Source organism: Pithys albifrons, chromosome 5 (genome assembly GCF_047495875.1).
Source record: "Pithys albifrons albifrons isolate INPA30051 chromosome 5, PitAlb_v1, whole genome shotgun sequence".
NCBI classification, from domain to species: Eukaryota; Metazoa; Chordata; class Aves; order Passeriformes; family Thamnophilidae; genus Pithys; species Pithys albifrons.
This window is the reverse complement of record NC_092462.1, coordinates 45,815,485-45,841,197: the sequence shown is the minus strand read 5'-3', so window position 1 is coordinate 45,841,197 and position 25,713 is coordinate 45,815,485. Positions and strand designations below refer to the sequence as shown.

General features: G+C 34.6%; 1 protein-coding gene across 1 annotated transcript in view; it reads left to right on the top strand.

The window, feature by feature from the left end:
* Window positions 1-25,713, top strand: part of TUSC3 (tumor suppressor candidate 3) — a 118,923-nt gene that overhangs the window by 28,718 nt on the left and 64,492 nt on the right. Inside the window, exons 2-5 of the mRNA XM_071555187.1 lie at window positions 5,140-5,309; window positions 13,979-14,096; window positions 16,451-16,591; window positions 17,150-17,290. Of these exons, the coding sequence (XP_071411288.1) occupies window positions 5,140-5,309; window positions 13,979-14,096; window positions 16,451-16,591; window positions 17,150-17,290 (570 nt within the window). The remainder of the gene's footprint in view (window positions 1-5,139; window positions 5,310-13,978; window positions 14,097-16,450; window positions 16,592-17,149; window positions 17,291-25,713) is intronic.

Below are 25,713 nucleotides of genomic sequence, written 5' to 3'. Positions count from 1 at the left end.
GATCTCAGCTGCCTGTTCTGGAACAGGGGTAGAGATAGGAGGACTTTATACTATAAGCTGCTAAATATTAATTCACTAAAATCTACAGCGTTACATCTACTGTGTTCCTAAAATCTACAAAATATGAAAATTGAAAAATCAAAAGAACCCCTTCGGCATCACCAGAGATTCCTTCTGAACATCAGTAAGCACTTCTATATTGTGAAGATGACTAAGCACTGGCAGGACATGGCCAGGAAGGTTGTAAAGTCTCTCTTTTTGAAAATACTTAAAAGCTGTCTGGACATGGTCCTGGTCCACTGGCCCATGGTGGTCCTGCTCGACTGGGGGAGTTAGACTGGCTGACCTCCAGAACTCCTTTCCAAATTCAACCATCTTGTGATACTATGAAATTGGTCTGGTGTTGGAAATTGAACTTTCAACAAGACTAGATAGGAGATGCAGACTGTTTTCTTCATGCTCAGACTTGGTCAGAATTCTTATTGTCTGTATTATATCCCAAAGAAACAGAAAATTCAAGCCAAATGTTGACTTTTTTATTTTCTTCCTGTCTTTCTCTTATGAATATGGAAACTACTATAGTACAAATTATTCTGTGTCTGAAGTACATAAGCTTCATGCTCTGATGTGTAGACAACTAGTGTATGAGTAGCCTGAATTACCAGGTTCTTATGGCTTGCTCTGTAATGCTATTTTTTTAGTATTTCACTTAAAGAGATTCAGCTGAAAAAATATTTTGCAATAAGGTTGAAAGGGAACAGTTGGTTATATAGTGCTGTTTGTAGGAATGTTCGACTTCACAAATAGTTCTGCAGAGTAAAAGAAAGACCTCATTTGAAAATGACAGGTTGAATGAGTTAGTGTCACACATCTTGATAATCTGTAGCTTTAAGATGTATTCCTGGAGTTAGAAAGAGTTTTGATCTGTGTAATAGTAATTGTGCATAGAATTAGCTTGAAGTATCTGCTTAAAAATTATAAACTTAGCATTCTGCAAGGTATGCCTGTATCCAGTTCCCAGGAATGTATCTGAAGGTTCTGAATATTGAAAAAAACTATACAGTCATTTAGAATCAGGAGTTTGATAATTTTAATGAATTGAAATATATGTGCAGAGTGATGTTAATTTTTAACTTTTTGTGTGTAATTGTAATATTTAGCTAAATATTTTTTCCCATCTTTAGTCAAGAACTTTTGCAATGTTTTTGCTAGGTCACCCTGAAGTGTTTTCCACTGAGAATAAATGGAGCTTTTTTAGCCTTTGTATAACAAGTGCTCTTGGAATCATCCTGGTTGTCCTATATTATGCTCTCCTGAGACTATTATCCTTCCAGTGTAGAGGTGACCTAAGCAAAATGTACTTTGAGGTTTAGCTGGTGCTTTTGTTGTAGGGTCTTTTCTCTAATTCATAATTCACCCTTTTGATATTTCTCATTATGTTTGTAATTACTTCCACACTTATTAAAAAAAAAGTAAAATAATAGGGGAAAAGCCTATAGTTGTATAAGACAGAACATAAACAGTTTAACTGGTGCTTATTTAATGCAGCACAGTAGGGATTAGGGCAGTTAAATGCCTCCCTGACATCCGATCCCATCAGATCTCGGAAGCTAAGCAGGGTCAGCCCCGGATTAGTACTTGGATGGGAGACCTCTTGGGAAATACCGGGTGCTGTAAATTCTAGTCCTGAGGACTTCACTGTCACTGTCCAAGCTCGCTCGGCCACGGCAGATGAACCTCAGGACTTAAACGGTGGGGCCAGTTCTGCGGACGCTGAGCCTCACCTAAAATCCACTGTGCAGGCTGGAAGGGCACAGCCACGTGGGGGGACAGCCCTTCCCAAATCTTCATTCGTGAAGCCGAGCCACACACACACAGTAGGGATTATATTTCCTGAGGTGAGCTGTGTGCTTGTTTACAGTACTAGAGCCCTACTCTGTAATTCATAGTGTTGACTTTACAGATGTTATTTAAATTGGATGAACTTCCTTTTTTAGTGAATGAAGTTATCACAAAATTTGTGACAAATTGTGAAAATTTTAAAAGGTATTAATTACAAAACAGGATGAATTTCTTGTATTTTTAAATAAATTGACAGTTTTTGATTGTTTTACATGGATATTGAAGATCTTTTTAAAATCAGCTGGACAACATATATCCATGTAAACCATTATGCAGCTTATTTTCTATCTTGCATTTTCTACAGTGGAAAAAAAGTATTAATGTTAATACTTTCATGTAAATGTTCAGAAAATGACAGTTTTGTGTAAAGTTGGTGGAATATTGAAGTGTGGTCTGTTACCTTAGAGAAGTGTAGCCTATAGCACAATGATTTATGATGTAAGCAATTATCTGCAATCTATTCAATAACTTTCTATTTGAAAAGAGTAGATTACTTCAGAATACAGTGAAGCAAGTGTATAAATTTTAGCTAATGACTACATTCCTGAAGTGCTAGCTTGATTAGTTTAGTTACTAGGTTTTTACCTAGCATTTACAAACAAACGAATAATGAAGGATATAAGTGGTTGAGAACATTATGGTGAACTTGAGTATTGCACAAGAGCTCTGTGGAGGTGTCATTACACACGGCGGAATCTGAAGGAATCAAGGCAATTTTTTTTGGCAACAAGCTTACAAGTAAACCTTCCAGATTTTCAGAGTATCTATCTATCTATCTATCTATCTATCTATCTATCTATCTATCTATCTATCTATCTATCTATCTATCTATCTATCCATCTATCTTACAATATAACTGTTTATTTTATAGAAACAAGTTATGTGACACTAATAGAGCTGGACTTTTTTCCTCTCCTGTTTGATTTTTTTTCCTTCTATCAGGATCATGCTTTTGCTGTCACAGCCTTAATGTTGTTTCATGAGTTTCTTTTCTCTGAACAAGGCCTATTCTGAAAAGTGGTTAGTTTTCTGTGCCAAGTAGGATATTGTGTATCATTCCCTTGTTAATATAGAAGTTGTGTCTTTTTATTAATTCTTAGTGGTTTATCTTTTTGTTTCAATTATTAAAGCTTTGGAATATGTTAGTTCACATCCTTTTTAGCTCCTTATGTTTTATTGCACATTACCTGCTGCAGTGCCTGATGCAAAACTTGTGAATCTTTTGAAATGAACAAAGATTTAATTCAGGCACTGCTAATTCAAGGAAATGTTACGGATGAGGAGGCTTCATTTTTATGCAATCTGCTTTATGATTTTTTTTAAAGAGAACTTGCATAGTATCTTCTTGCAACAAAACTGCCAGAAACCTAGTAACTTTTAGCAGAAGAAAAATTGTAGTATTAATTGATTCATTAATAGTATGATGATAAACAGAGTTGTAATCTCTCCTTCACATTTGTGATTATAAATATCAGCTAAATTCTGAGAAAATGAAAGAAATCCTAAAGGAATTTTTTTAAAAAAAGGTTTCATATTGTCAAGTAAATGAGGCTGTCTTAGAACTGTTCATGATTTACACTGATCAGGCTTCTTTTGGACTCAAGCCTTCTGATGACCTGTTCCTAAGGAGCTCTAAGGGTCTCTGATAATTTTTAAGATGGAAGATCTGATAGGCAAAATGTAATTTTTCTTGATCCTTGAAGTTCACTCTTTCCCTCATATATCTCTTTCTACTCTTATTTATAGCACTACTGATTTGTCACAATGTTACTACATGACCTAATTTTTCTAGTTTGTTTCTTTTTTTAAAAAAAAGTCCTAATAAAACCACCATGTCTTCTTTCTCAGTTGTTCTTACACAATGTTTGAGTTTTACCCTTGCCTTGCTTGTCACCATGTTCTCTTTTCTCAGTGTCCCCATTTTGATATGTGTTCTAAGCCAGTTTATTTTTCCCCTCCATAGTGGAGCCTCATCAGTTCGTAAACCCGTTCACTCATTTCTGTATTTTAACAGGGGTTTCACATCTTCAAATTTTCTGAATTACTTTCCCTTTGGTGCCCCTTCTTCACTTTCTGTTCATATCTGTCTGTCCCCCTCTCTGTCCTTCCCATCTTCCCTCAGCACGCAGCTTCTGACTTGTAATATTCCAGTTTTCTCCATGATTTCTTCAATTTTCATTTGACATGGGCAACTCTCAGTGTCTGTGAGCAGGGAACTGAAGATTTAAACCAAGATACATTTATGCATTGATCCTGATACACTGTATGTATCAATCCACCTAGAGCATGGTCCGTGCAACTTCGCGGAACCTTGGTAACTCAGGAAACTCAGGAAACAACATGTTTTCTACTGAGAATGTATGACATCAGGCTTACTTAATTTAAAAACAAATAAACAAACACACACCCCCCTGAAAACCAAACCAAACAAACCAAACCCAAACAAAAACAAACAAAGATTTTCATGGGAATGGTTTGATAAGGAGACCTGTCTTCTAATGTATATAATAGCTTGTGTTTAAATAATTCATGTCATGCAATGCTGTCAAACAAAAGAAAAGCAACACACAAGGGGTTTTTTTCTCACACAGTGGTAATTTAGTCAAAATGTTTTAGGGTTCTTAATCTTGAAAGCAGCTCAAAATATTGATCTCAGAATACAATATACCTACATGGGTTTATATGACAGTGAAATCCTGTCCGTAGAAAATATAAACCTTGTGTTAATTTAAATTCAATATGATACGTATTTGTAGGAAATTCTGAACATAGTAACTATTTCTCTTTCTACAGGTACGACTTTCTTTCATCTCTATTCTGGAGTGAATTACAGTATCCTGCTGTGATTTTTACTGAATAGAATAAATATAACATAATGCTGCATTTTCTAAAATATCAGGTTTTTTTTTAAAATGAAAGTCAAGTGATTGCCGTAGTGGTAACTTCTATTAAGTCAGTCAACCTAACTCTACTCCTTTGCCTGTGGCAGCAACCTGTTTGATTTAATTTTATGTATCCTTTGTATTTAAGACCACATTGAGTTTTTTTTTTAAATGCTAAAATTTCCTTGTCTACATGAAAGACTAACTTGTGCTATAAGCTAAATTGTGCTATGTAGATCTATATATAGTCTCCAGCTTAAGTCTATATGAGCTCTGAGGATGAAAAGGCAGAATACAGGTAGAAAGCACTTAAACTTTAAGCGTAAACATTTCTCATCCTTGTCCTTAATTACAGAACCTTTTGGCTGAGAAAGTGGAACAGCTGATGGAGTGGAGCTCAAGGCGTTCAGTCATCCGCATGAATGGAGACAAATTCCGAAGATTTGTGAAGGCTCCGCCTCGTAACTACTCAGTGGTAGTGATGTTCACTGCTCTCCAGCCACAGCGGCAGTGCTCTGTTTGCAGGTAATTTATACCTTAGTGATCTTTCTCATCTTCCTCACCAGGTTTCAAGTGAACATTTGAATCAATGTGCAATACTCTGAGTAGGGTTGTTCTTTGCATGGGATAGATGCACACTATTCAGCAGGCTCATGTGCTTGTTACAACATCTTTTCAACTGTCATTTAATTCTGGTACCAAATTTTAGGATTTTTCCAAGTTTGGGCTTCTGTTAGTTACAATTGAGTAAAATATGCACAACTGAGGACAGCTGTCTCTTTAAGAAGTCAGTTTTATTTTATAATCAGTTGACCATGATCTTTCCAAAGACATTTGGTGACAGAAGTGATTCATTGCCATTTAATAATATGACACTTCACTGATTCTCTTCAGTAAGAGATGTCGAAGGCTCTGGTGCAGATGTGCCTTACCCTGTGATTTCACAACATTGGACAGTTCTTACATGCAAGCACGTTTTTCCACAAAGACATGCTTATTGTGGAACACTGTCTGGCACTGCACTTTGACATGTTCCTGTGGCTCTGTTTGGAATATGTATTAGGGTGGCTCTGATATTCTTCGAAGTTCAAGATCATTCTGTACAAATTCCTAGCTCAACATGTTAATCCAAAAATGAGTAATGATAGATAGGGAAATAGGGCCAAGGGACTGAAAGATAGTCACACACTTAATTACCTTACTAAATCAAAAACTGTGCTAATAAAACCTTCTTCAGCCAAAATATGCATTAGAAATTATTGTGTTTAGTAATAGATTGGGTTATTGTGCAGGGAGCTCTAAACAGTATTTAAATAGGCAGCAAAATACTCTGTAGAACTATGAAAAACACAAGCTGTATATGAAGAAATATTATTTCTTGGTTTTAAGTAGGTGTATTTTAAGCAATGTACAAAGCTGGTAAACATAGCAACTTGTTAGATTTCTAATGCGTTGGAATTTGGCATTTATAACAGAAATTTTAACTTGTGTACTTGTAGGTGGTTTTCATTGGATTTTTTTATACATTAATTTTCTGTCATTGAAGTCTGTTGGTCAGTTTTGAGGGAGTCTATAAGTTGCCTTTCCATGAGCTCAGTCTCCACATATGAACTGTGAAGGATTAGGTACAGAAGCTTTCCAATATTCTTGAGTCAAATGAATTTTTAGTCCAGCACTTTGTTTGCTGTTTCTTCTTTGTGTTGCTAGAGTTCAACTTTAGGAGATGAAATAGGATTCGAAAGTTTACCATATTGTTTTGAATCATTCCTTATTTTCCTACCAAGTGGATAAAGCTACAGGAGGTGCACCAAGTTCAGCTTTATAAGGGTCACTGTATTTATCATTATAATGGTCACAGCAAATTCTTTCCCTGTGCTATGTACAGGTCTTTTGTAGGGCATGTGAAAACAACATAAATACTGATTTTATTAAGGAAGTTAGTTTTGTTTGCAACTGTGTATTGTTTACTGTGCTGCAAAAGAGCTTGTAAACTTCATCTTGTAATAGGTCAGACTAGCTGTTTGTGTACAGAAGCAACTGAAAATCTTTAGATATAAAATGAAGGAAAAATCAGCATACTACATTCCATTGGGTTGTTTAAATAAATGTGAAGTTGCAATGCACTTGTTCGTGGAAAATAAAAGGAATTTAATGAGGTTGATCGGACTGCACATAAAACCATTATCAGGAAAATCGACATTTTCCAATCAATGGCTAATTAATGGACAGGAGCACTGAAAGGATATACAGAACTGAAATGCATGCATTACTTGATTGTTAGCTATTCACTAGCCACTTTGCCTAAAGGAAAAATAGATTTTTTAACTTAATCTGTAATGTTCTGTGAAAATGTTTTTGTCCAAGATTTTAGCTAAACTGCTACTTGTCAAAATATTTTCAGAAAAATGGCACAGAAAAACAAAATCAATGTCATATTTCAAATATGAAAAAGCACACAGATTGAAATCTTTAACTTTGTAACAAGAAGTAAATCTCCCTGTCCCCCCAAATTGAGCCTGGTTAGTTTATGCACCACAGGATGATCTACCAAAAAAAAAAAAAAAAGAAAAGAAAAAGAAAGTTTCATTGTTTCCTTTTGGTGCCTAGATTTGACATTTCTCTATTTTGTCTCTTCTAAATATCTCATTAATGAAGAACATGTGCACAGTATTTTCAAAAGACAAAGATGTTTGTGTGCTAAGTCAAATCCTAAGCATGAAAAATACAGCATTGTACATTAAAAAAAATAAAAAGAGGGGGAGAAATAAATAGCAAAGTAACAAGATAAATACCAAGAGCAGGAAATGTGGTCCTCTTCTGGAGAAGAGCAGTGAATGGTAATTGTCATTAGAGCAAGCCACTCTAGATGGGCATAATTGAGGCCAGAAGAGATCATATGTGTCTTATCTTGCTGAAAGAAACTACATCCTTGTTGTATCTTTATTTTTGCCTTTGGTTATATTTAGAGTGTTTGGAATTAAGAGGAGCCCCTGCTTATGGTCAAATCAGTATGACTGCTCTGGCTGGTGTTTTGAATAATTGTGGCATTCAAGATGGAGAGGTGGCTTCTTACATTCAGAAAGTTTGTGTGAATTTTTGAATTCCTTCAAAGTGAATGCAAAGTCATGTTGGTGTTCTGCATTCTCTCCTGGACAAAGGAATAACATGCCTGTCTGTTGCTGAGAAGTGCTGTAGCTTGGAAGTTGTCTAGCAGGAAGGATTCTTCCCTCCTGCAATCTCCTACCCTTTTTAATTCTAGAGAAGTTCCAGATTTTGGATAAACTTGAGTTCACCTATCCATATATCAATGACATACATGTGAAAAGCTGACCAAATTTGCCTTGGTGAATCTAAGAATTTTTTTTGTGCAGCAAGAGAACATTATAACATCAATCACATGAATCACATGATCTGTGAAAATATATGGAAATAATATCAACTTGCTTTTAAAATGCCACATACAGATAAATCCTTGGGACTCTATATATTTTGATCAAACTTTTATATGTAAAAAATATCCTTTCAGTCAATCCTGTCTGAATCAGTCTAGTCCTAACAAGTGAAGGCTCCTGAAAACCAGCAGCTCTGTGTACATGTTAGTAGAGCCTCTAATTGTGTCTCTAGAGTTTTCTCCAAGAAAATTCTGTCTTAGAATTTCCTTGAAGAAAGGAATCTCTAAAGCAGAATTAGAATAAAGCTTTTTCATCTAGCTTTGTGGACAAACAAGTTTCAATTTTCTGATCCAAAAGAGTACTGAAAGCCATCTGATGCCTTCACAACTGTGTTACTGGTAGCATAAGTGTCAGTTTTCCTGTTGACACAATTATTTAAGTTCAATATGACATAGCTGGTGGTGTTAGATGAATTAACAATAACAGATGAGATATCCAATATGCTCTCAAATGGAGGTTGAATGTCTTTCTAATGGCTTAGGATGGAGATTTTTTTCCATGTATGTTTAGAAATGTGTTTGATTCAACTGTTTTAGTTCCAGGAAATTAAACTTGGTTAGTCTTAATTGAATGTACCTGTTATTGCTGTTCTTGGTGCATACACTTTGCAACAGCACATTGGAAGCAGATACTAAAGGGCCCTTTGATGCACTGTGGTGATGAATCAGTTTGGATGAGCAGTCAAAAATAATCTAACTCTGAACAGTGACGACTGAAGATATAAGACCAGCTACCCTTTCCCCTTGGTGCTTAGGTCTTCACTCAGTTTATCTCTGTTACCCACACCGGTCACACTACTGAAGAAAAAGTTATTTGTATAAGAAAGAAAAAAAAACAATGTTCCCTCTGGCAACAGTATCTTCGCTCAGCCTGTACTTTGTGTTACATACAGGCAAATGGTATTGGCTTGAATGCATTTTTGGGTGAAATTCACTTCCACATTCTCTGTTTTTATTCTTCTTGAGTCTTGCAATCTGCTCCTCCATTTTATTATCACCACATTTTCCTAGAGTAATCAATACCTTTTTATCAATCGGACTTCTGTGACCTCCCTGCTTTACTTTATTTTTCAGCTGCACATGGCCTGTAACTCTATCCTGCTGATGATGCCTGCTCCTCTTCATCTTTCATTGTTATAATTAACACGCTTTTCTTTGTTTCATGCTGTATCATCTGACAGCTCCAGAAGCAAATTATATGAGGTCTTTTATTTTACTTTCTAAGTTCTGCTTCACTCATCCGATTGGCAGAAGCAACCATCTCTGCTTTGAATACAGGTGCATATCAGAGATGTCTTCCTTTTGCCAAACAGTTCACATTTTTATCTGGTTCATTTTTCAAATTCGTTGCTGGGCTGTTTTCATTTAGAATGAGATATCTGGGTCAGAAAGATGCAGCTGGTGATTTGAGCTTTTCCTCAACAGCTGAAGCCCATCTACAGAAAGGTATATATTTTGGGGTTTTTTACTTAGTGTTCCTTGAAAAGCTCAGAGCAGAGGCTAAAGATGCTGACTTTCAGTGAATAGGGTCTATACCTTGACCTGTGCCACTAGTTTTGTACAAGATAATGGTTCAAACATGCAAATTAGACATGTACATCTCTCTGTGAATTTAAAGCTACTTGAAACAGGTTTTGTTTTGTGTACTTTCTACTATGCTTGTGAATTCCCAAATATTTCCTTTAAAGACATAAACAAGCCTGTTTCAATTACAGCAAACCAAGATTGAAGCCTAGAATTAGCATCATAAATGATCAGGAGAAAAGCAGGGAAATTCAACAGAGGAAGACTATAGTAATGACAGATGACCACTTGTGAAGAGAAACTTTTAAACTGCACAAGCTGAAAACTGTATTGTTTCAGTTCTGGATGATGTTTAATAGTATTTTATAATGGAAGTAGAAAACTTGCTTCTAGATTCTTGGAAAACACATTTTTGCAAAGAATGTGCAAAGAGTTGTTAATGAAGAAGAAAGATAGAAGGGGCTGGTAATGCAGAGGAGTTTGATTAGCCAATAGTTTTCTTCATCCCTATGTTAACCAGACTATTGCATTTTTAAAAGCGCTGGAGGTTTTGTTATACTGAAAGGAGAACTGATTACTCCCATTAGCTGAGATTGTATGTGTGTTTGTGTAAATAATACATGTGTATAAATATACATGTAAATTGTATTAAAAAATATAGATGTAGAATATGGGAAAGGTGGGTCAATTTTTCAGATGTGGCATATGTTTTCTAAAGACTACTTTAGTTTAATTTGAGTCTCAAGACTGAATTCTGTCAGAAATTATTAATGGCATCTTTTGGAACAAGATTGCAGTTACTGCAGAAAACCTGCTGCAGAATGGGCTCAAAGTTAACTGCTTAAGCTGTTCCTTCTTATAGGGTTATCTAAAAGTTAAGTTATAATGCAACATAGTTTGTGTATTTTTAATTTTGAGCTTGATGTTGTAGTATGTGGTTCATAAAGGGCTCTGAATGTATCCATTTTCTGCTGTTGACTCAATGCATGGAAGAAAATATTAAAAATAGGAGAACAGATTTCACATGCTTTTATTAACATCTACCCTATCAATGAGACCTCCAAGAGGAGGTTTTCTAATACTGAAAAGAGAGGAATTCTGTTGGTTTCCTTGCTAAAAAGGATAATCTCAGAGAAGAGTTATGTTTTCAAGTTGCCAATCCAAAATTAGGTCAACAGCAAAAAGAATTGTGACTGTCAAGGAGGCATCATCAGAAAGAAGAAACAGGATCCTCCGTCTTGCTGTTTTTTTGCTCCATGATCAAGAGCAGGTAGTGAGAAAATTATTGACAGGTCCCTTAAATGTACTGAGAGGGAATTATCATTTAAACTTGTGTTCAATGAAGGAATAGAAAATGTGGAAGGAGCTGTTGAAAGTTCTGCAATTACTTTTCCCATATACTTCAGGATCTTGTTAAAATATTGATGAGTTCTGTTTAACAAGGTGGTAATTTTACACTTGGATCATAAGAGACTCCTTGTTCTTCCTGTGATCACAATTTTTAATTTTTCTTCCTTTGCAACTTCTATGAAATAGGCCCTCATAGCTCCTTTTAATCTGCACAGTATTGAAAACTTCATGGGATGCTGTAAATAGAACAGCATGGATTTTACCTTGCTTTCCCCTTTTATAGATACCTACATTGCAAAACCAGTGTAGTTTTCAGCTAGTGTCCATATGCTCTATTATGTGTGTTTCTTCTTGACACTAAGAAGACATCAAAATAGGCATTTAACCCCTTCTTTTGGGAACACCACTCCAAATAAAAGCGAAAGGTTGTTTTGGAAGTAAACTGCAGCATTGTTCACTTTACTTCAGTTTTCTTTAAATAGATAAGAACAGGTAGATGATCTGGTAGTGCATTCTGTGCCAACTGTACATTTGTAAGTATTTTGTACAGTCAGTCCATTGTGTGCCAGAAAATAATGCTTTACTGCTTTCTTTGTCAAATAATTCCACGCTCATATTCTTTTCCTAATATCCCATTTGTGTTTTCCTTACTATAATGTCAGACTAATGGAATAAAATTAATCTCATTAAATATAGCTCAAGCTATACAAATCTGATTAGCTGCCATAGACACCCATGAAATTAATCTTTTTAAATAAAACTTTTAATATTTCATGAGCACCTCTTGCGTAATGGAAGAATTTTTGTAGAGCATTTGCTTAGCAGCTTACTTTCCAGTATATTGAATTTTCTGAGTAAATCGAATAGTAGCATTCCCGTTGATCTAGACACTATTTTCTGGTAGCTGATCAATATTACTGTTGTTATTGCTAGTTCCTGTGTTGCTTTTAGGGTGAAATTCTTAAGAGCTGACTATGAGGGCAATAACATTCAAATGTTCTCCATCTATCAAAAAGTTGTGTCAAGCAAATAAGAGCAGTGCTAATATATTATTCTGATGAAATCAAACCAAGGATAGTTCCTTTCGTTATGCCTTTATCATATACAATGTAACTATTATAACAGTGTCATATAATTAACATTACTTCATAGAAATAAACTGATAAAAATGGTATGACCTAATTATAAAGTTGATATTCCTGTTTTTAATTGAAGACTGAATTTTCTTTTTTCTGTTACTGTCTGAAAAGAAATGAAGCAGTGCTATAGAAAGTTATTAATGCAATTGTATCAGCGTTGTGTCAATTGGAAATTTATATTGTGGCATTTAGGATGATCTTCAGTTCTAATCCTTTCACTTTGTATTCCTGCTGCTCCTTGTTTCTTTCCTTCTCCACACTCTTCAAGAGCTGCTGTGAAGATATATTTCAAATTGCTACTTTCAGTGTGAGGATGAAATGGTGCTTTGAATCTGTCACAGAAAATCTAAGTCAACCTTTTGCAAAATGATGCTTTGTATCTATTGTATTAATTTGAAATAGTTTGAAGGTGCAAAATGCATTGACATCAACAACAAGAGTCCTCTCAAACAGTAGGGGCAGAAGTGGAGTATCTGAATTTCTCAGAAATACAGTTTCATCACAAGTGAAAGGTAGACAAAGAAGAATGATGGCATCAAGATGAAATGATTTTCATCTTGTTCTTATAACAAAAATGGTTCGGCTTTACTATAGCAGGTTTATCAGAAGAGTGGACTTACAGATATTACTCAAGATTTTAAAGCATTCCTTTGATGTTGTCTGACTGCCCTCTTCAGGATGACAGGGAATATGTTAGTCTGCTTAGTGATAATACCTGTTTCTAGAAATAACTGACTAATTCCTAAATCACTTTTATTTTTTTTAATTGCAAAGTGCTTATTGAGTATATGGGTGCTAAGTAGCAAATTTTACTGAGCCAGGCAATGTTGAAAGCTTGGTTTTATTGTGCTTTTTATGATAGACTTTTCGTATGCAGATTTTTATGATAGACTTCTCATATGCAATGTATTTAATACTACACAACTATGCTGAAGTTTGTGTGTAATATATGTCATACCTAAGGTTGATCTCAGTTAGGAGAAATGGGGAAAGTCTTGTGCTATCTGTGGTCCTGTAATGCTTTTCCCCTTCTTTACTCCCTTCTGTACATTTAGTGCAGAGTTTCTCTTGCAACAAATAGATTTTTGAATTTGCAGCTTTTAAGTTCTGCACCATGAAACACATAGAACTGTTTTTCTAGAAACGCTGTTTTGAGAAAAGCTGCAGAATATGTTTATTTATACTACTTCTGTATCTTTCTCTATTGAAAGATGAGTTGCCAAGTTTAAACCCCTGGTTTGGACTCTACAGCAGTTGTGATTAAATAGTAATATGGAAATTAGCAAAGGAGTCTGTATAAATCAGAAAGTACTGTAAGCATTCTTTCATTTTATTTGTTTGGGTTTTTTCCTCTGAAGGTTTTGTTGATATAGGTTTGTTCTATGGAAGAACTTGTGGTTTTATGTTTCTGTGTGTTTAGGGACTGTCTCTGCTGATAAAGATCCCAGGATTATTCTCCTGGAATTGATCATGTTTTGGGTTGTTTAGGGTTTTTTTTGGTTGGTTTGTTGGAATGTCTCTGGTATAGTTTAACATAACATGTTTCTAATGTTGGAGAAGAAAAGCTTGAAGCAAAAAAATGGCATAACTAGCTTAAACTTTTCAATTGATAGTATGGATGTTGAGAACAATACTGAAAATGTAGTTTATCTAACTGTTGCAGCTGGTTATAGAATACCTTTTGCCAGTGAATGCCACATGGATGTACATTTGTTTCTTTTCCTTAACAGGCAAGCTAATGAAGAATATCAAGTACTGGCTAATTCATGGCGCTATTCATCTGCTTTTTCAAATAAACTGTTTTTCACAATAGTGGATTATGATGAAGGGGCAGATGTTTTTCAACAGGTAAATATTGAATACTCTAAAGCATTTTTAATTTTTAGAACTGCATCTGCATTTGCCAAATAATACAAGACAAATTATTTTCTGTATGTAGGTGTGTACCTTTGTGTTTTGTATACAATTTCCTCCTGGTTAAAAGCACTGCAGTTTCTATGACATTAACAAATTCTACCTGTAACCACTTCCAGTATTTTCCAAGTTTAGTTTATTTATAGATTGCAAGATAAATTTGCAGTTTTTTGCAAACAATTGTTAACATAATTCTTTAGAACTAAGAACATTGCAAATAACACTTAATGTAAAATTTCCTTTATTTTATCCCTAGGGATAAAAACCCCTTAACTAAAAGAGCCTTTTAATTGTCTTTATGTAATGTAATATTCTTCAACTTCAATAATATTTGTATTAGCCTGGAAGTTCTTCAGGGAAAAGAGAAGAGAATGGTTTACATTTTTTTTATTGGCTATGAAAAGTGAAAAATCAGCTGTTGGAGAATAGTTTAAGGTCTCCTTTTAAACTGAGTAGTCAAGGCAAAATGCATCACTTGAAAATTAATACTAAATACTCACATACTTTTCTTTGATATTTATTCATTGATTGAAGCTAAAAATGCAGATTAAGTGGACTGAAAAGCTTTGAAGTTCTCTGTGTATTTTAAACACCTTTTGGTGAAGTGTGTGATTTAAAATGTTCAGGGGAAAAGAGTAATATTTATTTGTAAAACATTTAATTTAAAAAGTTTAATTACTCTGTTTAATAAATATTTTGACTTCCAATTGAAATATTAGAATGCATTGTGTAAAGAATGATTATTAGTAGCTTAAGATTTTGCTTTAAAAATTGAAGATTTACTTTACAAAAAATTGTACTATTGTAACCTTTGTGGTTATAGTACAAAATATGTTGTTTGATCTTTCCTTAAGGCAACCAATACATATTAGAATAGTCCAGTTCAACTTACTGTTTTTGTAACAGGGTATGGATTCAGTTTAATTAGAATGGTATGTATTTAAAGTTATGTTTACATGTTGACAAAATTAAACATAAATATGTAAGGTTTTTACTATCTTTAAGAGACATAGAGTTAATAATACATTATATTAAGGACTATTTTAAGGTGGATTTGGGTCAAATGCAGTTCTGACCTTACATTTATATGTACAAACAAGCCATATAATGTTGATGCCATAGCAAAAAACCCTCAAAACTATTGGCATTGAGATTTTGAGAAATGGTAAAGCAATTCCAGACCAACTGCCCCCAAACCCTCTACAATGTCAGAAGGTTTCTATATCTCAGTATATTTAGGTATGTTATAAAATATTTAACTATATCCCAATATTTGTCTTAGCCCTACTTGGAATACTTTGAATTTCCGATGTAACCCAGTAAAGAAGAGGCCTAATTGTTTTTGATTAGATGAAAAATATTTTAATAGTCTGTAATTTCTCTTGATAAATTCAATTCTGTACTTGATTAAATATTAAGTTTTGGTAATGTGATATAAAATTCATTTTGCAGGAATGAAACAAACAGTCTTACTCTTCCTTTTTTATTTAAAGAACTCCATATTGCATCATCTTTAAATATTTCCCCTGATTTTGTTTATGTTAATTTTCATTTTATGGAATGCTTTATTGCACTATTTTTGAGACGCCCTGTATATGGAGGAATGTTATATAGTAAAATGATATTCTCCTATACCACCAAAGAGAGTTGAAGTCAAAATTTCAAGTGACAAATTTAAATGTAAATATATTTGTTTATCAGCCTTGCGAATTTTTATATATTCTGATAACAGTTCCAGTGACATCAACACATGAATTAACAGTTTCTAGGGAAAATTATATAGTCAAAACTAGTTATCTAGGCCTTTCTGGATTCAAAAATAACTAGTCACTTTTGGTTCGTCTGTCTTATAGCCCGTGGAAGGCTAGATGAATTGTTCAGTTAACTTTAGATTCTTGATAACTGGACAAGGGAAATAATGTCAAGCTACTTTACTCCCTTAGAATTATAACCCAGTATACTTTAATAGATTGGATGAGTGCAGAGTCTCTGTTTTATCAGTTACAGGAAAGGTCTTGCAGCATGTGAGAACTTTAAAGTGTAAGATACTCTTTATCAGAAAAGCTTGTGGGTGAAATACTCTGAATAATTAAACATCCTGAAGAATCTAGGGGAAGTAATATTCTGAACACTCTTTTTGAAGGACTGTACATGAAGATGTATTAAAAATGTAATGTATGGAGGAAAATAATATTTTTGTGCTAATTAGACTTGAGTTATTGAGGATATTGTGTTGTATTTTAAGGATAGAGTAATTTTTTTTCCTGCTGTTTTTCTTGGTTTTGTAGCTGAATATGAACTCTGCTCCGACTTTCATGCATTTTCCTCCAAAAGGTAAACCCAAGAGAGCTGACACATTTGACCTGCAGAGAATCGGATTTGCAGCTGAGCAGCTGGCTAAATGGATAGCTGACAGAACAGATGTTCATGTAAGTCTTTCAACAATTTTAAAAGTTGAAGCCGGATGTATCTTTGTAGTCTGAGACAGGCTGATGACAAATTCCATCTTTCCTTAACATTTTTTGTCAAGTGAAGGTTTTAGAACACATCATAAAGATAGCAGCATTCATGGTACTTATGGTAACTTCTGCAGTTTGCAGATCATATTCCATTCTTGTTTTGTTCAATTTTATGTAGTCTTATTCTGGATGAAAACAAGCAATGATAGTTGTTAAGAAGTAAAATGTGCTTTTTAAGACTATATACAAAACATCTAGATTCGAATGTAACTGCTTCTAATTCAAACACAATCTGCAAATCTATTGAGGAAATAATGTTTCAGAGTTGAAAAGTTCAAAATTATGCATGAACTTTTTCATATTGTGTGATTGTTAAAGAAAGTTCTATTTTTTTCTCATTTAAATATATGTAGGGATTAGTCTTGCTGACTCTGAAACCAGATTTCAGGCATTCTATATTCATCTCTATGGAAGATGATCTGTATGTATGCAATTATTACAATCTGTATTTGCATTTATCTTTTCCAGATTAGGGTGTTCAGGCCTCCTAACTATTCTGGTACAATTGCATTGGCCCTCCTGGTATCTCTTGTTGGTGGCTTATTATATCTGCGAAGAAATAATTTAGAGTTCATCTACAACAAAACTGGCTGGGCCATGGCAGCTCTGGTATGCAGATTTTCCTTACTAATTTGCTTTTTATTAGTTTCTTATCCAAGTACATGTGTCTTCATTACTTGCACGGTAAATGAGAAACTATTACATTAATGCATTGTTCAGAATGATACTATCAGAAAAAGATTAATATTCTAGATTTTGAGTCTAATTCTCATAAATAGGGAGTATCAACTATTATGAGTAACTCATTGAAAATTAGCCAACACTCTGATAGCTGCAGATTTTTGTTTGAACTTTAATATGACAATATTTCCAATAATAAGTGTTAATGATGTTCATGGCTATGATTTATTGTTGCAGCCCTGATTCAGGTGGGTCTGAATGACCACCTTACAAGTTTCGTTTTCACCTTAAAAGGACATGTTTCCAGCTTCAACCAATTGGAGTCAGACCACCGCACCTAGGGCGGAGTCACTTGAGGTCATATATTAGCTGTGTTTTTGAATAAACTTGGGATTTGCTTGAACATCATATTGGTGTGTGCAGTCTCACTAGAGCATGGTCAGCAACAGTTTATCTTGCCCTTTTTTGGTAAAATCAGTTGTGGATTATTGTGGATACTGATGTCAGACTGCATCACTTTAGAGTAATGAAAGGTTGAGAAAAGTAACAAAGTAACAAAGGCTTTATATGTTTTTAAGACAATGATAAAATATCTGAGAAACAAAGAAAAAGGAGGAATTCTTTCCAAAGCTGATTTCAGTATCATTGACCTTAGCATTCTACATTTAAATGACCGTAGGATGATCTTAGAGTGTTAGCTCTGAGGAAAGACTCGATCTAGCCAAGTCTTTTTGCAGTATTAGTCAGCTAAATCCCCAAACCCATAAACAATGAATTAAGGTTTAATTTCATTAACAGTGTATTGCAATGTGTTTATTTATATCATAGTTTTCAAATAACTGAATAGACTGATGAAAAATATGGATTGTGCAGCATAGTCGACTTACTCAGTTTTAGCCAGGCAATAGTATGCAAGGATGGTTAGGGTTAATCAACGAGGACTCATTACTCTGGCATCATTGTGACAGGCAGAAGAGGAAAAGTCTGAGGAACAGCATCTGTGGCTTAATTTTCAGGGACATTGGCATCAGGAGCATAGTTATCAGCACTGGACTAGTCCTACATTCTACTGCTTAACAGTGCACCTCCCTACTGTGCTAGCAGTTATAGCAATTGAAAACAGTACTTTTAAAAAATTTTCGTGCAATGTATTTTTGTCCATGTATTTTGTGCAATGTAAACCAAGCTTTTATTCTTTTGCCATTGAAATGATTATTTATGCCCTTGATAATTTAAAAAAAAATTCTCACCTTGTATCAGTATGAATTAACTTTTTGTGAAAGCACATGGCTAGGATTGTAGATGAAATAGGAGTTTATTTGTGCATCAGCATTTATATTTTATTTCTCATCTAGGCTCCCTTTCCCACAGAAGCTTGGACCAGATGGTCTTTTGAAGTCTCCTTCAACCTGGGCTATTTTATAGTTCTGTGTATTTTAGCTCTGCTGTAAGGAGTTACCAATATATACTATAATCAGTTTTGCCTTTTCAAAGCCATGTCAAATTGATGGTTTCCTATTCTGCTCTGATTCAACCATATGAGAAGGGACCTTCTTTTTGTGGTACTTTCAGCTTATGGGCCTTTGGCAGCCTTTATTACATAAGCTCAAAGATAAAGTTACCTAGACCTGTTAAGCAATAATTAGTTTTTGTATCTAAATTACTAATAAAGTTTTAATAAAGCTTTTTGTCCAGAATTCCTTAATATTTGGCATTACTCTTGAGTAGTGACTACTGATAATGCTGTTTTCTCTCATGTGCTGTCGTAGCTTTTCCTACTATTGTACTTGGTGTACGTTCTTTGTTTAAGCAGTTTGTTAATGTACACCATACATTGAGGAAGGAATAAAGAACAAGTTTTCAAATAAACCACTTACAGGACTAGACTTCAGGTAGAAGGACGTTTCCTTTTGATCTGGAGAGCCAGAGGCAGAATGTCTTCTTTGTTCCAGGATGTCATTTGGAGAATCCTGAACTCTAGCACAAGTTTTGAAATTTCTCTTCCGAAGTAAATCTATCATGTTTAGTTCCCAATATTTTCCTAGTTTGTTTTTTAAAGATGTACTACAACCAAAAATCTCAGATTTCATATGTATCAGTCCAACATATTTTGGACTCCTAATCTTTCATGATAACCTTAGTAAAACAATAATTGACACACCAAAATAGGTATTTGTGTCAAAAATCAATTAGAGATGTGTAATCAGTGGTGTTTCTTTTGCTTAACTATGTACTGTATCTCTGGAGACAGGAATTTCTTTTCAATTTCATGTCTCAGCATTTCAGATCAAAAGTTTATTGTTTGAATGTTTGGGGGAATTGTGGATTTTGTCTTGCAGAGGTTAAAATGAGTTTTTCAAATCATAGAATCATTCTATTACAAGCTGCATTCAATAAATATTTGAAAACATAATTAATTCCCTAATTAATAAAATGAAAACATCACTTCTTTCTTAGAATATTTGCTGTTTTCCTTAGCAGCAGCTCGACAGCTGAGCATTGCATCTGAATGTGACTCTTAATTACGGTGTAAAAAAACCTACAACCACATTCAACTGAACTCCTGTGGACATGTTCATGGTCCAAATAGAGTAAAATATTTATAGTAATTCTGTTAATGCCATCCAGCGATTTTTATCCTGCTGGTTGTATTAACAAGCAAGTAACTAAAATGGCATTAGTGCCCTTTATTGTTGTTGCTAATACTACTTCCTGTAAAATTCTGTTTACTTTAAAAATTAATAGTACTTTAAGGATGTTTTAGAAAATGTTGATATCTCTGAAAGTAGAGTAAATAGTCATGGCATTGAGCCAATGCTTCACTATTTTAATTGTTAATGTTCTTCTGTTTTCACAATGTTTTAAAAGCCCCATACTCTACAAAATGATGTTTTGTCACAGATCATGCAGTTACCAGAAATCCTTTTGGGTTTTTTTCACATCTAGCCAGACATACAAATTAATTTCATAACTTTTTTTTGATGGAGTCAGCAGGGGCTCCAGATTGCAGGCTTTTGCACAGATAACCTCAGTTAATGACTGAAATATTTTACAGTTCTTAGAAGAAAATGTACAGTTATTAGTATATTCGTTCTATATTATTGACTAGTTATGATTCTGTTACATCATACTTCTTTTCTATCAGTAGAACTTAGAGCTTCTTTTTTGATAAAAGTATATTAAAAGGAAAAATGGAGAAGCTAGTGTCTAGTGAGATGCTTTTTATGAAGGGTATAAGTAATTAATAGTTAATTTTAATTCATTATATTATTTTTTTCCTTTTTGAACTTCAAAAAACAAATTAAGCAGGGAAAGCCAGGCAAGATGCATCAAAACTACAGGAAATCCCATTTTTAACATAAATATTGGCAATTATTTTGTTCCTTATTGTCAGTTCCTTTTTTCAGATAATGCAGAGATGAGAAAGCATGGAAACTCTTTTCTAAAAAAGCTGTAGGTTTAGGTTTTGATTGTGTTTTGGGAGGTGGTGTGCTGCTAGGTAGCTAGCATTCATTAACCATATTGAAAATAACAGTTTTTAATTTCAATTGAAACCTTTTCATGGAGATCTTGTGATTCAGTGACTGAAAACTGTATCATTGCAAACAGAGAACTCGCTTGTTTTCTTTTTCTTGCTTTGAAGTTTGCTTTGAAGAGCTTTGATTTTCCCAAATGTTGGATACTTTTTTATTTAAATGAAAAATGGATGGTGGCTCTCTGCCTGATTTAATGATGTGTAGCTAAGAACTGGAAGGAAATTCTTAGCATGAAATGTCTCTTGTTTTTACTAGCAGAACAGAGGATCCCAGAAAGGTTAGCCGAGTTTTTATTCGATAATTCCATTGATACCAAAATGTTGTGTCTCATAGATAATAGTTTAGGAGAATATTTAAGAATGCATGATCCATCTAATAGTTCTAATAGACTTAGAAGCAAGACCAGAGCTTTCATCTCACACATTGATTCCAATGTCAGTTCACACAAGACCACTGAATTGCTTTTGTCCTCAACATTAGGCTGTGCAACAGCATATTTGCAGTTTCATCCCCTCATTGAAGCACTGCAGTCTGTGGTAGTATCTTGTATGCCTTAGGCATTTTCATTTGCAGCATTACACAGAAGACTTTTAGAATGGCAAACCAGGTTGACTGAGTCACAGTACATAATATCCCAAAAGATGTCTTTTGAGATCACATGCTAAATTTATCCCCTAGATTATCTTAGACCTTAATTCAAATTCTGCTGTTCATCTATGGATATTTTTCCCTCTGACTTGCCACCACAAAGGTGAAGAAGAACTTCAGTCCTCAAATACTTGCAGAGTCCTGTCGTTTTATGGTGATAACAAGAAGCAATTCAGACACTTGACAGGACTCTTAATTTCTTAAGCGGAGAGAAGGAAAGGTCAGACAGTATAAGCTAGGCAAGCTTCTAACATTTTAGATAAGGAGTTGCTTCATTCTAGACAACAGTACTTGTGCTGAGAGTTTATCTGTTCTGTTGGCTAGAATGTGGGCAACTTGGGATCTTTTGAAAGCACTTTCTCTATCAGGCTGTCACTGTGGTTTTCTGTATATAACTTTCAGATTTATTTTATGTTTATACTTTAGATTTGCCTATATACCTGTGAAATCTAGAAAGGCAAAATCTGTACTCAGATTTGAAGGCAGCACCCCTAGATGCTGGCTATATTGGGCAAAATAGGTCATTTGAATGAGGAGACAAACTGTGTGTTTACTGTTCTCAGCACAGTTAATGGGTATGAGAAATGTGTTTTGTGCTGATATACTCCACAGTATCTATACCACGTAGTACATTCATCATCAGTTATTGGTCCAAAAGGGCTTGAAGGGTATTTTATGTCTACTAGTGGCTTCTTCACCCCTTCCTGGGAATGAGAATAAAAAAAGTAGTGTTTTATTCAAGGGTACACATAGAAGAAGTCAGGTTCCCCTTTGTGACTAGAGAGGCGTCTCAAAAGAACAGCAATAAATGCTGATTGTTAATTTCCTTTTCTTCCTGTAGTTAAAGGTTTTAGAGATGCATATTTAAAGGTATAGAAACCCATTCCCTTTGTTTCTGTGTTGTAGCCTGTGTTCTTGAATTGTATATCTGTTATTAGAGATTCCAGTAAGGGATGGATAGTTATGTAGAAACAGAGTACAGATCTCACAGCTGGGGAGCTTTCATTGAGTACAAAACCAAAGTGAAACTGGGTAGAAGGATTACATTTCTTTAAAACAATAATTGTGAAATGGTTAAAATATATACAGAACAACAGAGAAATTAGGTGCAGAACTGGGTGCCTATGTCTCCCCTTTTTTAAAAAACTGTGCTTGAATTTAACTTCATTCATAAATGAATCAAAAATGTAGTTTTTTTTAATGTTACAAAGTGTTTTCCATGTTCATGGGTCTCAACTTACAAAGAAATCTAATTATCAGCTTTATATGGTATCTGCTCATAGGAAGCTTCTCTTCAAAATGCATACCAAATGGCTTTTTAAGTCTCTAGTAATTTGTTTAATGAACTGGCAGATAGTGTTAAACAAAACTTAGGCCTTTGAGAAAGAATACATTAAACACAAATAAATCATTTTACAAAGTTTGCAAGACCAAGAACAGTTGAGAAATTCTGCTGGTGTGCCTGAGAAGTTGTGTCTTGCTAGCGATTCAGTGTTTTGCTGGGACTCTTGGTGTTTAATTTAACTTGCAACTTTTCTTAGGAGCCTTGTGGTTTACACGCAAATGTACCACAGGTGAGCTCAAAGCAGTTTCCCCCTTAGTGAAACTAGGGATGGAAGCCATCAAGAAAGTAACACTTCCAATTTCTTAACAAAGTCCTTGAGGAGACATGTCTGCACATATAGTGTACTCGACTAGGACTCGTAATAGAGAGGAACTTCATTGCCACTGAAGACATCCTGTGGACATGTGGTCTTGCAACCATATTGTGTTGTAGCAGATCATTGTTCTTTCCCTGTCTGTGCTACACCAGTCAAAAACGTAGATCTAATCTGTTTGCTTTTAGATGCAGAATAAGCTACCTAAATCTTAAAGCTCTTAAAATAGCTTAGATCCTGAAAAATCCTGGAACTCCCTTGATAAGTCAGGTGGCATCAGCAATTAGTGCTGTTCCTGGAGCCTGACAAGGATAAAGAAAGGAGCAGCAGGTGAATGAAAGGTGGGTCTGTCGTACTCCTCTGTGCAGAACTGCTGAACTACAGACTCTGCTATGGAAAAGTGGCATTGTGCTCAGAGATAAGTGCCTCAGCTTGAATTTTCATCTTTTGAACTTTGACAAGAGCTAAGAAAACTGCAGAAAGGGGCCATTTCTCTGCATATGAGAGCAAATATGAAGTCATTAGCCATATGTTACAAGTCAATCATTTGTAGGAATTAATTTACAAACAGTAGAAATCTATAGTTTTCAATGCTGAGGGTTTTTTTACCCAGATGGTTATATTTGGAGAATAGAGAACATAGCAAAATGAGCTTGAATGTCAAGTGCTATCTGTAGCATACCAAGTGCTTGCGTAAGGGATATGATGGAAATGCTCTGTTCTTAGGATACTTAAAATAGATGAAGATTGGAAAAGGACAAAGGAGAAGCTAGAGAATATTCTCTGGCTTCTGAAAAAGTAATTTTGAAATACACCATAAAGAAGAGCATGTTGAAAAGAGATCACTGCAGATCCAGTATGTGGTACACTGAGTTAGGTTTCTTGGTCACTAGGAATCTGAACTGAAAGAAATAGGGAAGATGCCTTCAAGTTACATGACCATATTATGAAATCCTTGTTTTTCAAAAATGTTAATACTAGACATTTTCTTTTCTCCACTGCTGGGTCTTCTAGGTGGTTTTTTTTGTTACATGTTACACTGTCTCACAGCGTGGTATTTGTATTGGCAAACATTAAAGATTTTGGGTAATTTGAGGAGTTCATTCTTTATAAAATATATGACTATATAACGTGGAGTAGGGTCTTTTTAATCTTTCCATATGGGAGCAGATTTGGCACTAGAGAATGTAAATTTCAAACAATAATTTAAGAATTAGAAAAATGACTTTTAATAGAAAACTCACTTTCAGAGCACCACAGGTTTTTTTGTACTCTATACATCTGTAATCTTTCAATATTTTACTTTTCAGCTAATTTTTTGCATTTCAGAATATCTCTTACAGTTCACTTTTGTTACCCACATTTTCAATTTCTACACTTTTGTGCTTTCACATTAACTGTCTATTGTGTGATTGATCACCAAAATTGCAGTATAAATTTCTCTGCTAAAACAGTCTGCAAGGTATAGAAATAACTGTTACTCTTTCCCAGTGATATCATTGTATAGTCTTTTCATTTTGTTGCATATTATTAATTAAAATGTAATGCATTTGCTAATAATTACTACCTGTATGCCTTCATCTGTCATATTAATTACTATACTGTTAAATTCCAAATCCTGCTAAGGGCAAAATGAAACACATCTTATATTTAAAGCCAAGTAAGTAAAATCTTAACACTACAAGGAAAAAATTATAATTAAAACATCTATGAAAATGTCTCTTTCTATTACAAAAGAAGTCATCTCAATCATAACAGCATGATGAAAATTGTTCTGGACACACTTCTTAGTATCTTTGCCTTTCTCTGATGTCATTGTTACTATTCCATTGTTGCTCTCTGGATCTTGAGATCATTCATTGGCTTTGGTTTGGGATGATGGGGTACTATGGTGAGTTGACAGCATTTAGGTTCTTTTTTGGGAGAAATATGATAGTACTGCTTTCTTCCTTCTTGCTTTAGAGTCCACTTGGGGCTGTTGGTACGCTTTGTGCCTCTTTCACTGATCTGCAACTAAATTTTACATCAAAATTTACTGGGTAAATGGAGGTGTTGGATGCTTGTCCTTTGTTCTCTTTGTTTTTGATGACCTATGTCTGTGTTTCTTTATTTACTGTTGGTGTAATATTTATAGGCCTGGAGTCTCCAGTGTAATCCTGTGCATCTTTCTTACCATTCCATACTGGTACACTGTGTTTACAGTTCTACTGTCTCTCCTGTCATCTCATGCCTGTAATACCTCAGTATGTTGGTCATAATTACTTCATCTGAAACAGAATGGGGAGGGGGGCAGGGGAGGGATTAATAAGCCATGCAAAGATAAGCAAATGTAATGTAAACTAGACATAGTCACCTGGTCTTTGGAGAAATTGCTGTTTCAGCTAAACAAATTAAAAAACTTCAACACCTACCAAACAAGAGCAACAACAACCAAACAGAAATTCCACCAAAACCCCAAAACAAAACAAAACCCAAAACCAGGAATGCCAAGACTGGTTTGAATAAAGCC